We start from the raw sequence: 14,465 nt of genomic DNA, 5'->3' as shown, positions 1-14,465 counted from the left end.
AATCTGTGACAAAAATGTATCGAGTCCATTTCCATGGCTTCAATATTTCTCCTCTCTATTTGTCACAGAAAGGGTCACACAATGAGTCATGATATATAGGGCAGTTACACCAAATGGTCACTGGGTGAATATGTGTTGACTAATAAAATGATATCAACCTAAAGGGAGGGGCCAGAGGCCTGCCACCAGAACGGAATTTGTCCCCACCCTGGGAAAGTTATATGTTAAGGAAATGAAAGGGAATGCTTATTTAAGTTCCCTCAGACAGAGGGATGGCAGAAACACCATTCCGGATAACAGCTTGAACTTAGAGCCAAGTGGAGAAAGAGAAAATTTAAGAAAGATAATTGCAAGTTCCTACAGTTCAGGGCAAACAATTATCTGCACAAGGGATGAAACTTAACTGCAAAGCAGTTCACATGAAAAGGGTCTAGTTGACGGCAAGGTTACTGCGAGTCAGCAAAGCAGTATGCCACAAAAGCCCAGCCTGCCAGACAGCCCCTTTACAGCGGTCATTCGTCGTTCTACGGCTTCCACCTTTGGATGCCACATCCCAAAGGGCAGTAAGGATGATGATCAGGGGATAAAAAAAACCAGGGAGCAAGGACCAAGGGATGTGAACTGGATGTGGAAGGGGGGTTGGGGGAGTCAGCAGTCATCCCAAGGAAAGGTTAGTTTCTAATCACACCGTAAAATCAAAGTTAAGATCAGTGATAATGTTCCAGGAAGGTTCAAATCTGAGAAAAACTTTCTAACCTTATCCGCTCTCAAAACTATAAGAATTCATTCACACCGAGGTAGACGAGGATGAATTTTTTAATCTTGAAATCCCTAGCAAGTAAAAAGTTTTATTCCATAACAAAGTTACTCAAATTCTTAAACTATCCTGAAGGCTATATAGGCCCACAGGTAATTAAAAGACAAGAAAATGACTTTATTATTTACTGTTGGTGGAAGGTTCACAATTTGTTACCAGGAGCATGGTTTTTCCAGCATAATCACTGGCTGCTTCCGCTGCAGCCTCACTGGATTCAAGCAAAGGGCTCTCCATGGCAGGCGGGGGACAGACAAAAGGGCAGAAGGGACCCTAACACTGCTCCCTAGTGGGGAAGCAACAGGAAATGGGACAAGAAAAGGATTAATAAGGTCATATCTGTTATCATGGGAATTCCCAGGTTGTCCAGCGGTTAGGGCTCTCACTGCCCGGGTTCCAACCCTGGTTGAGAAACTAAGATCCCCAGCCCTCTTGGCGGGGCGGGGGGGGGGCGGGAATCTGTTATCGGATTCAGGAAAGATCAGCAACCTGGGGGTCACTGGGGGGTCACCGGGCGAGACCGGCCAGGATGAGGCTCCCGGCCCGCAGGCGCCGCGGGCGTGTTCGTCACCGGAGGTGTTTCACAAGGTCGACCGCGTCCCAGAGGAGGTCGTTGAAACGGTAAGGGTTCTTCTTTGTTGTGGAGACGAGGCAGCGCCACCCTCGGCGAGCCGTCCCCAGGCGACCCCGGAGGGTTCCCGTCGGCGCCCGCCTTCTCCGCTCCGCCCCGGCCGAGGACACTGCGGCGTCCGCGCCCTCCCGGCCGCTGGGCCGCGGGTCCCCGGGGCGCGCGCACGCGCGGCCTCCCCTCAGCGAGCGACCCCCGCGGGGGAGGGGCGGCCACGTCAGAGCCCGAGGGCGCGGGGGCGGGGCCTCCCGCGGGGCGGGGCCTCCCGCCGGCGCGCGCCCGCCCCCAGGGGCCCCCGCGGCCGGCGAATGTGGGTCACGGAGCCGCGCGGCCTCACGTGTCCCCGCCCGCCGCCGCCGCCCCGGCGCCCATTATGTAATGCCGCGTCACGCGCCCGGCCAGCCAACCGGCGGCCGCGCGCCGCCGAACGTAAACACAGCGCGCACGTGGCTCGCGCGGCCGGGCCATGTGAGGGGGGGCCGGGCCGCCGCGCTGCGGCGCTGCGGGCGGCCGGGAGGGCGGCCCGGGGGGTGCCGAGCGCTAGGCTCCGGGCGGGCCCCCCGCGCCGCCGCTCGTGAGGGGCCCCGCCGCCGCGCTCGCCCGCCCGCCCGCCGACCCCGCGCGCCCGCCGCCGCCGCGCCCCCCGCCCTGTAGGCTCTTACCCGCATTCACCTCCATGGTGCCCTCGGGGAGGCCCGAGGCCGCCCGTCCGCAGAGCGGGCAGCGCCCCCGCCGCCGCCTCAGCGCCGCGCTGCCCCGGGCCGCCGCCGGCGGTGGTCGCGGGGCGCCCTCATGGGCGGGGCGCGCGGGGGCCCGCAGCCGGGCCCCGGGGCCGGAGAGCTAGCTCGGGGAGAGCGCGCGGCGGCGGGCGGCGCTCCTCGCGGGCCCCGACAACAAAGCGGCGGCGCGGCGGCTTCCTGCAGCCAGCGCACCGCGGCGGCGAGGGCGGCTGACGGGAGGGCAGCAGCGACCATGTGACCCGCGCACACACCCTCCCCCGCCCGCGGCTGGCCGCTGCGGCGACTCCGCCCTCCCGCCCGCCCCGCCCGCCGCCAGCACCCGCGGCCACCGCGCCTCCGGGTTTCCCGCCCGGCCGGGGTGCCCAACCCTGCACCCCCCCCTCCCGCCCCCCGAGGACTCCGCAGGTCACCACCGATGGTTACCTTGCAACCTCCACCTCACCTGGTGACTCCGCGGGTCACCCCCGATGGTGACCTAGACCCTCCTCCCCCCCCCCCACCGGGTGACTCCCTGGGTCACCTCCCATGGCGACCTGGGACCCTTCCCCCACCTAGTGACACCTCAGGTCACCTCCCATGGCTACCTAGCACTCCCCCCACACCTAGTGAGTCCGCGGGTCACCCCCGATGGTTACCTAGCACACCCTCCCCCGCCACCCGGTGACTCCGCGGGTCACCTCCCACGGGGACCTAGGACCCCCACCTAGTGACTCCGCAGGTCACCCCCGATGATGACCTAGACCCCCTCCCCCCCGCACCTGGTGACTCCGCGGGTCACCTCCGATGGTCACCTAGGACCGCGGGGTGGCGCGGAGCAGACCCGCTTTTCAGGATCCAGGCTGGGCAGACTGCTGACCGCCCCGGGGGTCGGTGCTCCCACAGACAGCTCTGCCGGAATCTTCTTCCTCTGCACCGCTCGGTGACTTCATCCAGTCCAAGAGCTCAGACATCTGTGTTCTGAATGAGCTTCAGGCGCTTGCGTCCAGTAGCCCGTTTGATTATGCCACCTTGATGTCCTTTGGCAGCTCAAGTTTCAGGTGTAAACAGGTGCCTTTTTCTTCCCTTCAAAAGGACGAAACTGGAAAAACATGACCCGTGTGCTGAGGTATGAGGAGGGAAGTGTGGTGCTGCCTGCAACTGAAATGAATTGTGAAAGTAAGGGAACTCCCTGGTGGTCCAGTGGTTGAGACGCTGGGCTCCGAATTTAGGGAGCCCAGGTTCGATCCCTGGTCAGGGAAATAAATCCTGCATGGCACAGCTAAAGATCCCATGTGCTGCAACCAAGACCCAGGGCAGCCTAAATAAATATATTTAATAAAAAAGAAAATGTGTTAAAAGTAAGATGGGCTGAAGAACGTGGATAGAAATATAGTAAGATGGCCCTTGTAGATGTCATATGTGGGTATTCACAACTGGTAAATGTCTTCCCCAGTTGTTCCTTGGAGAAGGCAATGACACTCTACTCCAGTACTCTTGCCTGGAAAATCCCATGGATGGAGGAGCCTGGCGGGCTGCAGTCCATGGTGTCGCTGAGGGTTGGACACGACTGAGCGGCTTCACTTTCACTTTTCACTTTCATGCATTGGAGAAGCAAATGGCAACCCACTCCAGTGTTCTTGCCTAGAGAATCCCAGGGATGGGGGAGCCTGGTGGGCTGCTGTCTATGGGGTCGCACAGAGTCGGACACGACTGACATGACTTAGCAGCAGCAGCAGTTGCTCTTTGAAAATTTTCAGTGTACAGTGTTGAGGGAACTGTAATGTTCTCCCTCCACCACCCCATCTTAATCTTCACATTTTGGTAAATTTGCCAGTTCCTGAAGCCAACAAGTCAAGTTTCTCTTTTCTCTCCTTGTCCCTCTGTCTGTCTCTCTCACTGCCTTTTATACATCTATTCAATGCATTAAGAAATCTGAGCTATTCTGTCATCCATTGCTGTTTAGTGGATAAATCATGTCGCTAAGTTATGTCTAACTCTTTGCAACCCCATGGACTGTAGCCCACCAGGCTCCTCTGTCCTTGGGGATTCTCCAGGCCAGAATACCAGAGTGGGGTGCCATTCCCTCCTCCAGGGGATCTTCCCTACCCAGGGATCGAACTCCTGTTTCCTGCATTGGCAGGCGGATTCATTACCAGTGAACCACCTGGGAAGCCCTCTGCGGTATTCTAACTTCAGTTCTAATACTTCTCACCATCAGCATGGATATTACTCTGCATCAAACCACCGTCATCTCTTGCCTGCTGCTGCTGCTAAGTCGCTTCAGTCTCTGACTCTGTGCAACCCCATAGACGGCAGCCCACCAGGCTCCCCCGTCCCTGGGATTCTCCAGGCAAGAACACTGGAGTGGGTTGCCATTTCCTTCTCCAATGCAGGAAGGTGAAAAGTGAAAGTGAAGTCGCTCAGTTGTGTCCATCCCTCAGCGACCCCATGGACTGCAGCCCGCCAGGCTCCTCCATCCATGGGATTTTCCAGGCAAGAGTAATGACTGGGGTGCCATTGTCTTCTCTGCATCTCTTGCCTGGGCTACTGTAATAGTTCCCTAACAGAGAAACGACTCCTGTATCCACCTACAACCACTTCTCCACAATTGGAGTGTTATTTTTTAATGTAAGTGAGATGTAAGTACTCTGCTCAGAACCCTTCAATAGCTTCCTATTGCTTTTTTTTTTTTAATCCAGTGCCTTAAGCTGCCCTGCAAAACCCTACACAAACTCTGAGCCCCGTCCCCAGCACTCTGCACAAGGGGGTCCTCTTTCCTTCCCTACCTCAGGGCTTTATCACCCTCTGTGATGCTGGAGCAAGACTTCAGGCTACACTTGGTAGCTTGCTTTTTCATTTTCTGTATCAACCACCATCTGCTTCTGCATAGGTAAAATTAAGCTGACCCAAAGAGTGCAGAAGGCAGAAATCACAAAGAGGACATCACAGCGGTCCCCTCAGTGTCCTCAGGGCATCAGTTCCAGGACCTCTGTTGTTTTTGTTTCCCTAAGTCATGTCTGACTCTCTGTGACCTCATGGACTGTAGCCCACCAGGCTCCTCTGTCCCTGGGATTCTCCAGGCAAGAACACTGGATCGGGTTGTCATGCCCTCCTCCAGGGGATCTTCCTGACCCAGGGATCGAACCCGCATCTCTTACATCTCTTGTTTTGGCAGATGGATTCTTCACCTCTAGTGGGAACCCTAATATAAGCTGTGGACTTCGGATGTGTCGATATAGGTTCCCTAGTGGTAACAGATGTACCCCTGTGCTGTAGAATGTTGATCGTGGGGGAGGATGTGTGTGTCGGGGGACAGAACATTTATGGGAACTCTGTACTCATCATTCAACGTTGCTGTGAACCTGCAACTGCTCTAAAAAGTAGAGTATATTTTAAAGAGAGAGAGAGGGATGAATGGAGAAAGCAGCGGTGACTTCCATACACTATCATGTGTCGAACAGGTACCTGGTGAGAAGTTGCTGTGCAACAGGGAGCCCCGCCTGGTGCTCTGTGATGAGCAGGGGCGGGGTGCAGGAGGGGAGGGAGGCTCAACAGGGAGGATGGCTGATGGGGGTGGTTGTAGGCAGAAACCAACATAACACTGTAAAGCAATTGTCCTCCAGTTAAAAACAAAACAATAATAGAGAAGGTGCTACCAGTTAAGTTGGAAAAGAAGAATGGAAAAAGGCTCTCTCTTCCATGATAATGCCTATGAAATAAAATCTGTTATCTTCAAGCCTCCCATCCCGAAAAGGTCGCCTCCATCCTGTGCGGCTTGCTGGTTAACTGTCAGAGCCTGCGAAGCTATAGATGGCCCTGGTCGGTCACGGCCACACCACTGGCCCCTGGAGTCGCGTGGGGCTCCTCAGAGCCAGAGGAGGAGCGGAGCGGTGCCCTGGGGGACGGTCCCCAGAGTTCCAGAGCTGCCACGGAGACCACCTTTTGCTGCTGTCTTCTAAGGAGCCTCCGTTTTTAACCCTATGGAGCCTGTGACTAAGTCCACAGGAATTCCCAGACTATTCAGAGTGGGTTTCTACCTACTCCTCCTTTCTCTTTCCTCTGACAAAAATAATCACTTTCTTGAACGAAGTGACTGTGTCTTCAAATGTCATCTGTTAAAAGAGGCAGATTTCCTGAGAAAATCACCTTATCAACCCTTATATTCCACTGACACTGAGGGCCTGGGAAGCTGCACACAGAACCATTCAGTCTGGATGCAGATGAAGAAGTGGAGAGCCTGAATCGGGCTTCCCTGGAGGCTCTGTGGTAAAGAACCCACCTGCCAAAGCTGAAGATGCAGGTTCGATCCCTCAGTTGGGAAGACCCCCTGGAGGAGGAAATGACAACCCCCTCCAGTATTCTTGCCTGGAGAATCACAAGGACAGAGGAGCCTGGTGGGTACAGCCCAAGGGGTCACAGAGAGTCAGTCTCGACTTGGTGACCAAACAGCAGCAACAAGCCCACCGATAGTCCTCTGACCAGTGCAGCAGGCCAAGGAGGGCCCATCCTGCGAGGGGCTGGGCGCAGGAGAGACCTGAGGAGATGGGGAAAGGGAACAAGAGGAGGTTTCCTAATAGTTAAGGCCAACTGGAGATGTCTACTGTTTTTCCTCATTTTCAACTGTTCTGATGAACCCCGCTGGCTCCCAGCACCTCAGTACCTTTCACCTTAGCTTTGCCTTCTCTGTGCCCTGGATCAGCAGTTCCCGAACATTTTATCTCGGAACCCCTTAGTGTGTGTTAGTCGCTTAGTCGTGTCCGACTCTTTATGACCCATGGACTGTGGCCCACCAGAATCCTTGTCCATGGGGTTCTCCAGGCAAGCACACTGGAGTGGGTTGCCATTTCCTCTACACTCTTAAATTATTGAAAACAGCAGAGCACTTTTTCACGGACTATATTTGTCCTATCCACCTATTAGAAATGAAAACAGGGAAATGTTTAAAACCCAAGCACACACAACACATAAGTCACAGAACAGCGACATCATCAGATGTCAACAGACAGCTTTGGCGGTTTCCTCTGCTCACAGCAAATTGCAATTGCTATTCAACCTCATGATAGCTGTGATGTAATTTCTTGAGGCTTTTTTTTTTCTTTACTGCTCTGGTCACAGCACTAGCTCCTAGTGTCACAGCCCTAGCTCCTAGAGTCATTGCCCCATCATGCCTCTATTGTAAACAAAAACGTTTGAATACTTATTTTTTAACTAGAAGCATAATTTCATTATGTTATACATACATAATAAACATTTCAACATAATGACCAATGATGACTTACATAGGTATCAGTTCAGTTCAATCTCTCAGTCATGTCTGACTCTTTGCGACCCCATGGATTGCAGCACATCAGACTTCCCTGTCCATCACCAACTCCCAGAGTTTATTCAAACTCATGTCCGTTGAGTAGGTAATGCCATCCAACCATCGCATCCTCTGTCATCCCCTTCTCCTCCTGCCCTCAATGTTTCCCAGCATCAGGGTCTTTTCCAATGAGTCAACTCTTCACATCAGGTAGCCAAAGTATTGGAGTTTCAGCTTCAGCATCAGTCCTTCCAATGAACATTCAGGACTGATCTCCTTTAGAATGGACTGGTTGGATCTCCTTGCAGTCCAAGGGACTCTCAAGAGTCTTCTCCAACACTACAGTTCAAAAGCATCAATTCTTTGGCGCTCAGCTTTCTTTATAGTCCAACTCTCACATCCATACATGACCAGAGGAAAAACCATAGCCTGACTAGATGGACCTTTGTTGGCAAAGTAATGTCTCTGCTTTTTAATATGCTGTCTAGGTTGGTCATAACTTTTCTTCCAAGGAGTAAGCGTCTTTTTATTTCATAGCTGCAGTCACCATCTGCAGTGATTTTGGAGCCCCCCAAAAAATAAAGTCTGACACTGTTTCCACTGTTTCCCCATCTATTTCCCATGAAGTGATGGGACCAGATGCCATGATCTTCGTTTTCTGAATGTTGATCTTTAAGCCAACTTTTTAACTCTCCTCCTTCACTTTCATCAAGAGGTTTTTAGTTCCTCTTCACTTTCTGCCATAAAGGTGGTGTCATCTGCATATCTGAGGTTGTTGATATTTCTCCCAGCAATCTTGATTTCCAGTTTGTGTTTCACCCAGCCCAATGTTTCTCATGATGTACTCTGCATATAAGTTAAATAAGCAGGGTGACAATAGACAGCCTTGATGTACTCCTTTTCCTATTTAGAACCAGTCTGTTGTTCCATGTCCAGTTCTAACTGTTGCTTCCTGACCTGCATACAGGCTTCTCAAGAGACAGGTCAGGTGGTCTGGTATTCCCATCTCCTGAAGAATTTTCCACACAGTCAAAGGCTTTGGCATAGTAGATGTTTTTCTGGAACTCTCTTGCTTTTTCTATGATCCAGCAAATGTTGGCAATTTGATCTCTGGTTCCTCTGCCTTTTCTAAAACCAGCTTGAACATCTGGAAGTTCACAGTTCAAGTATTGTTGAAGCCTGGCTTGGAGAATTTTTAGCATTACTAGGTATCATCACTATGTAAATCATATCTTCTCATTTTATCTCTTCATAAAATATTCAGTTAAACACATTACAATATTACCTCTGTGCATAGAAAAAAATCACTCAATCTGAATTAATCCATTGACACCAAGATGAGTGAAGTGTTTATGCACAATCCTAGAAATGAGGCGCACACCCAACACCCTCCAATGCAGTAACAATATCTTATGAGATGCAATAAAGCAAAATACAGTCCACCAAAACAGTGAAGTTTAATTATTTAACACTATTTAATACTTTAACACTATTCCAGTTTTAAAATCTAAGTTAAAATAAAATATAAAATTCAGTCCGTCAGTGTCACTAGTTACGTTTCAAGGGTCAAAAACCACACGTAATTCACGGTAACCATATCCGTCATTACAGTTTTAGAGACTTTCTTATTCTTCCTGAGTCAGTGTGAGGAATTATTATCCTAGGAATTCGTCTATGATGTTTGTTTTCAGCAATTATTTATTATCTTTTAAACCTCCATCAATTTTGTGATTTCTCATTCTTAATTTTGTTTATTTGTGCTTTTGCACCCCCGTCCCCCAATTAGTCCTACTAGAAGCATGTCTACTTAACTGGCTTTTTCAAAGGCCCAATTTGGGGCTTTATTGATTCACTATACAGTATTTGTCTTCCATTCTACTCTGATTTCTGCTTTTTGTTTTGGTCACCCTCCTTCTGTTCTATTTTCATCTGCTTTTTCTAACTTCTTAGTTTGGACTTGTATCTTGTTAGAGGCTTCCCAGATGGCTCTATGAGTAAAGAATGCCCCCGCAATTCAGGAGATTCAGGAGACACCGGTTTGATACCTGGGTCAGAAAGATCCCCTGGAGCAGGGCATGCATCTTGTTAAGTTTGCTTTGGTTGGCCAGAGCCTGTCTTTCCTGTTAGTGGGTAAGGAACCTCTCACTGATAATGCTTTAATTCATCCTTTCCTCCTCCAGGGAGTATTCTGGTTGCTACCGCAGTGCAAGAGAGCCCCTCAGAACTTAGTGGTTTTAAACAGAGCAATCACTTCATGACCTTGGATGGTTCCTGTGGGTCAGAACTTGCAGGGAGGGCCTCCTGGCTGGGCATTTCCGGCTCGGTCTGTATTCCTGACAATCAGACAGTGGGCAGGGCCTGAGGAACCGGCCCCCTGAGGCCCAGCCCAGCCTCTCTCTAGGGGGGTTACTGGGCACCCCGTCCATCGGGCCACTCGGCTCCAGCACAAGTTCTTCCGGGAACAGAGCAGAAGAAGGTACATCACCTGTTCTGTGCAAGCCTCAGGCGTCACGCAGCACCAATTTTGCTGCATTTTTAGTTACAAAGGAAGTCAGGAGCACACCCAGATTTGAAGGACCAGCACACACAGGTCACCTCTTCATAAGAGGACCATCAAGGTCCTGTTGTGAGTCGCATGTGAGATGGAGGCTGTCGTGCCGCCATCGTTATTCAAACAGGGAACAGTCCACCCTGATCGAGGGCCTTGTTCCAAGTGTCATCTGTAAGACGCTGTACTTCTCAAGGTGAACGTTTCCACAACCTCCGCCTGGCAGCATTTTCTACGGCTCAGAATAAAGAGAAAGGAACGAGTCGGGTAACAAGTGGGCCTGGAAAGGCTCCCACTCCAAATAATGGCTCAGTTGTTGAAGTTAGATCCCTCATAACACAACAAAGACCCCATATGCCACAAGTGAGACCCGACGCAGTCAAATAAATAAGTAAATATTTAACAAAATACCGTCTGATGGCACTGGAATGGGAGAGCTCCCTCAGAGAAGACTCTGGTGGGAAGAGTGCGATCCACACATAACGGGTGTAATTTATGCAGCACTACAGAAAACCCAAGACCACCCTCAACAGAAGTCATCCAGCCAAGGGGCCTCACTGAGTACAGTCGGAAACTATCTAGTGCCATCTGGACACCCGAATCGAATTTTGTTAAGTACTCCACTGATTTAATAACACACTAAACAGATCTTTAAAAAATAAGAAAATGTTGCATGACAGTTCAATAAATAAAAATGCCCAATCATCTTCAATACTCTCTATCATAGTTTGAAAAGAAAAAAACCTCCAGTAAGGGAGCAGGGGAGAAATAGATTGGGAGTTCGGGGTTAGTAGGTATGAACTATTACATACAGAATGGATAAACAGCAAGGTCCTTCTGTAGAGCACGGGGAACTGTATTCAACGCCCTGTGAGAATCACAGTGGAACAGAGCATAAAGCATGTATGTATGTATGAAACTGTGTCACTTTGCAGGACAGCTGACGTGAGCACAACATTGTAAATCAACTACACTTCAGTAAAAAATAAATTTAAAAATAACAGAAAAATACCTACAATAATTTTTCCTGGGGTGGGGGTGAAGAAAGCAAAACCATCAGGTACAAAATATAGCTCTAGGGCTTCCCTGGTGGCTCAGTGGTGAAGATTCCACCTGCTAATGCAGGAGACGCGGGTTTAATCCCTGATCTGGGAAGATCCCACATGTCGCAGAGCAACTATACCCACGCGCCTCAACTACTGAGCCTGCGCTCTAGAGTCCGCCTGGCCGCCACGAAGAACTGCAGCACCTCACCCCCTCTGCAGTTACTGGATCGGGCCACGTGGTAACAAGGGCTCCCGGGGCACAGTGAGGTTGGGGAACCCGGCCCTCTGCTACAGGAAGCAGAGACTTTGCAGCAGAAGCGCTCTCCGTAGGGACGGGGTAGGCAGCCTTCTAAGTCCCCAGTGATCCCTGCCTCCTGGTATTTACCTCCTTGTGTAATCCAACCTCCCCGTCCAGTAGTGTGAACTGGACGGAGTGACTTGTTTCTAAAAATAGAATATGGCGAGAATTCCCTGAAGGTCCAGTGGGTTAAGACTTCTTCCAATGCAGGGGGTGTGGGTTTAATCCTTGGTTGGGGAGCTAAGATCCTGCATGCCTCAAGCCCCCCAAAACTGAAACATGACAGGGAAACAATGTTGTAACAAGTTTAATAAGGCCTTTTAAAATGGTCCACATAAAAAAAATCTTTAAAAAAATTAAAATAGAATACGGAGGAGGGATAAGTTGGGAATTTGGGGTTAGCATACAAACACTACTATATAAAAAGTAGATAGCCAACCTACTATATATAGCACAGGGAACTCTGCTCAATATTCTGTAATAACCAAAATGGGAAAAGAAACTTAAAAAGAAAAAAATGAGTAGACACATGTATATGTGTAACTGAATCACTTTATTGTACACCTGAAACTAACACAGCATTGTAAATCAACTGTACTTCACTATAAAATAAAAACAAAAGTAAGAATAGAATATGACAAAGGATGGATGCCGCTGCTGAGATTCTGTCATGCAAGACTAACATATCTTCCTCACACTCTCTCTTTCCAGCTCTTCTTATCTGCTCATCCTGATCAATGGTTAGCTATGTTAGGAGCTGCCCTGTGGAGAGACTCCTGTGGTCAAGAACTTGCTGTCCGAACAACAACCAGCAAGGAACTGGATCCTGCCAACAAGCAGTGCATGAGGTCAGAGCGGATCTTTCCCCCAGCTGTGCCTGGAGATGACTTCAGCCACACCCGGCACCTTGACTGCAGCCCATGGAGACCCTGACGCAGAGAACCCGCCTAAGCTGCATGCAGATGTCTGACCCGCAGCAATGTGAGATAATAAGTGTCGTCATTTAAGCTGGTAAGTTTTAGGGTAATTGGCTACTCAGCAGTTGATGACGACTAATAAAGGGGACAATCAGCAGATCAGGACACTGAAAATTCATACCTGTCCAAACCCCCCAACGTCACAGGGACCTAACAGACCTGTGGATAGATAAACACCAGCCAGTACAGCCAACAGGCTTCCCAGGTGGTGCTAGTGGGAAGAACCCGCCTGCCAGTCCAGGAGACCTAAGAGACTGTGATCCAGTCCCTGGGTGGAGAAGGTCCCCCAGAGAAGGAAATGGCAACCCACTCCAGTATTCTTGCCTGGAGAATCCCATGGACAGAGGAGCCTGGAGGGCTATAGTCCACGGGGTCGCAAAGAGTCAGACACGACTGGGCGCACACACTGAGCAGTAGATCCGACAGCTGGGAATTTCGAAAGGAAATCTTCGAGTCCACGGTGAGTATGAAACTGAAAACAATGGGATTGGTTCAGCGTTTGCATAAGTGAAGCAGTAGGTCCCACCCAGATCCCACCCTCCAGCGAGGCTTTATAATAATCAGTGCCACTCCCTAGAGCTTCCCAACACACACACACACACACACACACACACACCCTTCCAATCAGCTTTCTAATGCTTCACTCAGATATAAACAGAGAACAGTGGATCACTAGACTTTTGAGGGAAGAGGCTACCATATGGAAAGGAAACAGAAACTAAGAACAATACAAGAAGCAAGAAAAGCACTTTATTATAGGAGAGAGAAGAGAAGATAGACCACCCGTGAACTAGGATGCTACAAAAAAGAAACAGAAAAAGCAAGAATTAGTGAGTAATAAAGACAATATATGAAATTTTATTGGAAAAATTAGAAAGCAAAGAAACAATTATACAGAACAGAAATACAAAAAAAAAAAAAAAAAAAGGACATTACAAGCAGTTTTTTTTAAAAAAACTTAGAGATTAATCCAGGAGGGACTTCTCTGGCTGTCCAGAGGTTCAGACTTCACTTTCCAGTGCAAGAGTTTGTCCCTGGTTGGGGATCCAAGATCCCAAATGCCTCGCAGCCAAAAAACCAAAACATGAAACAGAGCAATATTGTAATAAATTAAATACAGACTTTAAAAATAGTCCACATCGTTTGGCAGAAACCAACACAATACTGTAAACGAATTATGCTTCAATTTAAAAAAATCTTAAAAAAAGATTAATCCAGGAGATATTGTAGGAGTTCTGGAAAGAAAATGATCAAAGAAATAATTCCAGAGAATTTTCCTGGAATTAAATGAAAGAGTTTCCAGATTAGAATACTCTCAGATTATGCTGCACAGGTAATGAAAAAAAATTAACTTCAAGGCACATCATGGTGAAATCTCAAAGCATCAGGGACAAAGAAAGAATAATAAAAAACATCCAGAAAGAAAGATCAGATCACATGAAATATGATCACACAGAAATCAGACTATCATGAGACTTTTTAACAGTGGCACTGAACGCCTGAGGAATGCCTTCCAATTTTTGAAATAAAAATACTTCACCACAAAACCCAACTGAACCATCAGTCACGTGCAAGGGTAGGATAAAGATAATTTAAGACAGATAAAGTTTCCAAAAACTCCCTTTCTAGACATCTTCTCCAGAAGGTTACTAAGGTGATGTAACATAGATTAGAAGGATGGGGGGAAGAGGAGTGTATGACGTGTGTGTTGCGGGGGGAGGAGTAGACCCAGACATGTCAAGGCACAGGAGGAAGAAATGTGTGTGATAGAGAAGTGTTATTTATTTCATTCTCATCTTTACGGAAAAAAAAAACAAAACCGTACAAACTTTTTGGCCAGTTCAATAGAAAGTCGATAGATAATGCCTGAAACTTGTGAGTGAAAGCAATAGCATTATAAGGAAATCATTTAGAAATACTAAGGAGATACTGTACAATGTCACAAACTTCCGTCCATAGATCATCAGGCACTCTGTCTATCAGATCTAGTCCCTGAAATCTATTTCTCACTTCCACTGTATAATCATAAGGGATTTTATTTAGGTCATACTTGAACAGTCTAGTGGTTTTCCCTACTTTCTTCAATTTAAGTCTGAATTTGGCAATAAGGAGTTCATGGTCTGAGCCACAGTC

The 14,465-nt window shown here is 49.0% G+C and overlaps 1 protein-coding gene and 1 non-coding gene across 2 annotated transcripts in view; one reads left to right on the top strand and one right to left on the bottom strand.

Moving 5' to 3' along the window:
• NR1D2 (nuclear receptor subfamily 1 group D member 2) overlaps positions 1 to 2,403 on the bottom strand; it is a 28,613-nt gene extending 26,210 nt beyond the window's left edge. The window contains exon 1 of the mRNA XM_070364323.1: positions 2,105 to 2,403. Coding sequence (XP_070220424.1) covers positions 2,105 to 2,120 — 16 coding nt within the window. The 5' untranslated portion in view covers positions 2,121 to 2,403. The remainder of the gene's footprint in view (positions 1 to 2,104) is intronic.
• Positions 2,404 to 3,347: 944 nt separating this feature from the next.
• On the top strand, positions 3,348 to 3,420 carry TRNAR-CCG (transfer RNA arginine (anticodon CCG)). Its single transcript has one exon. It is a non-coding gene; the product is annotated as a tRNA-Arg (tRNA).
• The last annotated feature ends 11,045 nt before the right edge of the window (positions 3,421 to 14,465 follow it).

The sequence above is a fragment of the Bos mutus genome, chromosome 27, assembly GCF_027580195.1.
Source record: "Bos mutus isolate GX-2022 chromosome 27, NWIPB_WYAK_1.1, whole genome shotgun sequence".
NCBI classification, from domain to species: domain Eukaryota; kingdom Metazoa; phylum Chordata; class Mammalia; order Artiodactyla; family Bovidae; genus Bos; species Bos mutus.
Note: the sequence above shows the minus strand (reverse complement) of the source record. Positions and strands in the feature narration are given on the sequence as shown.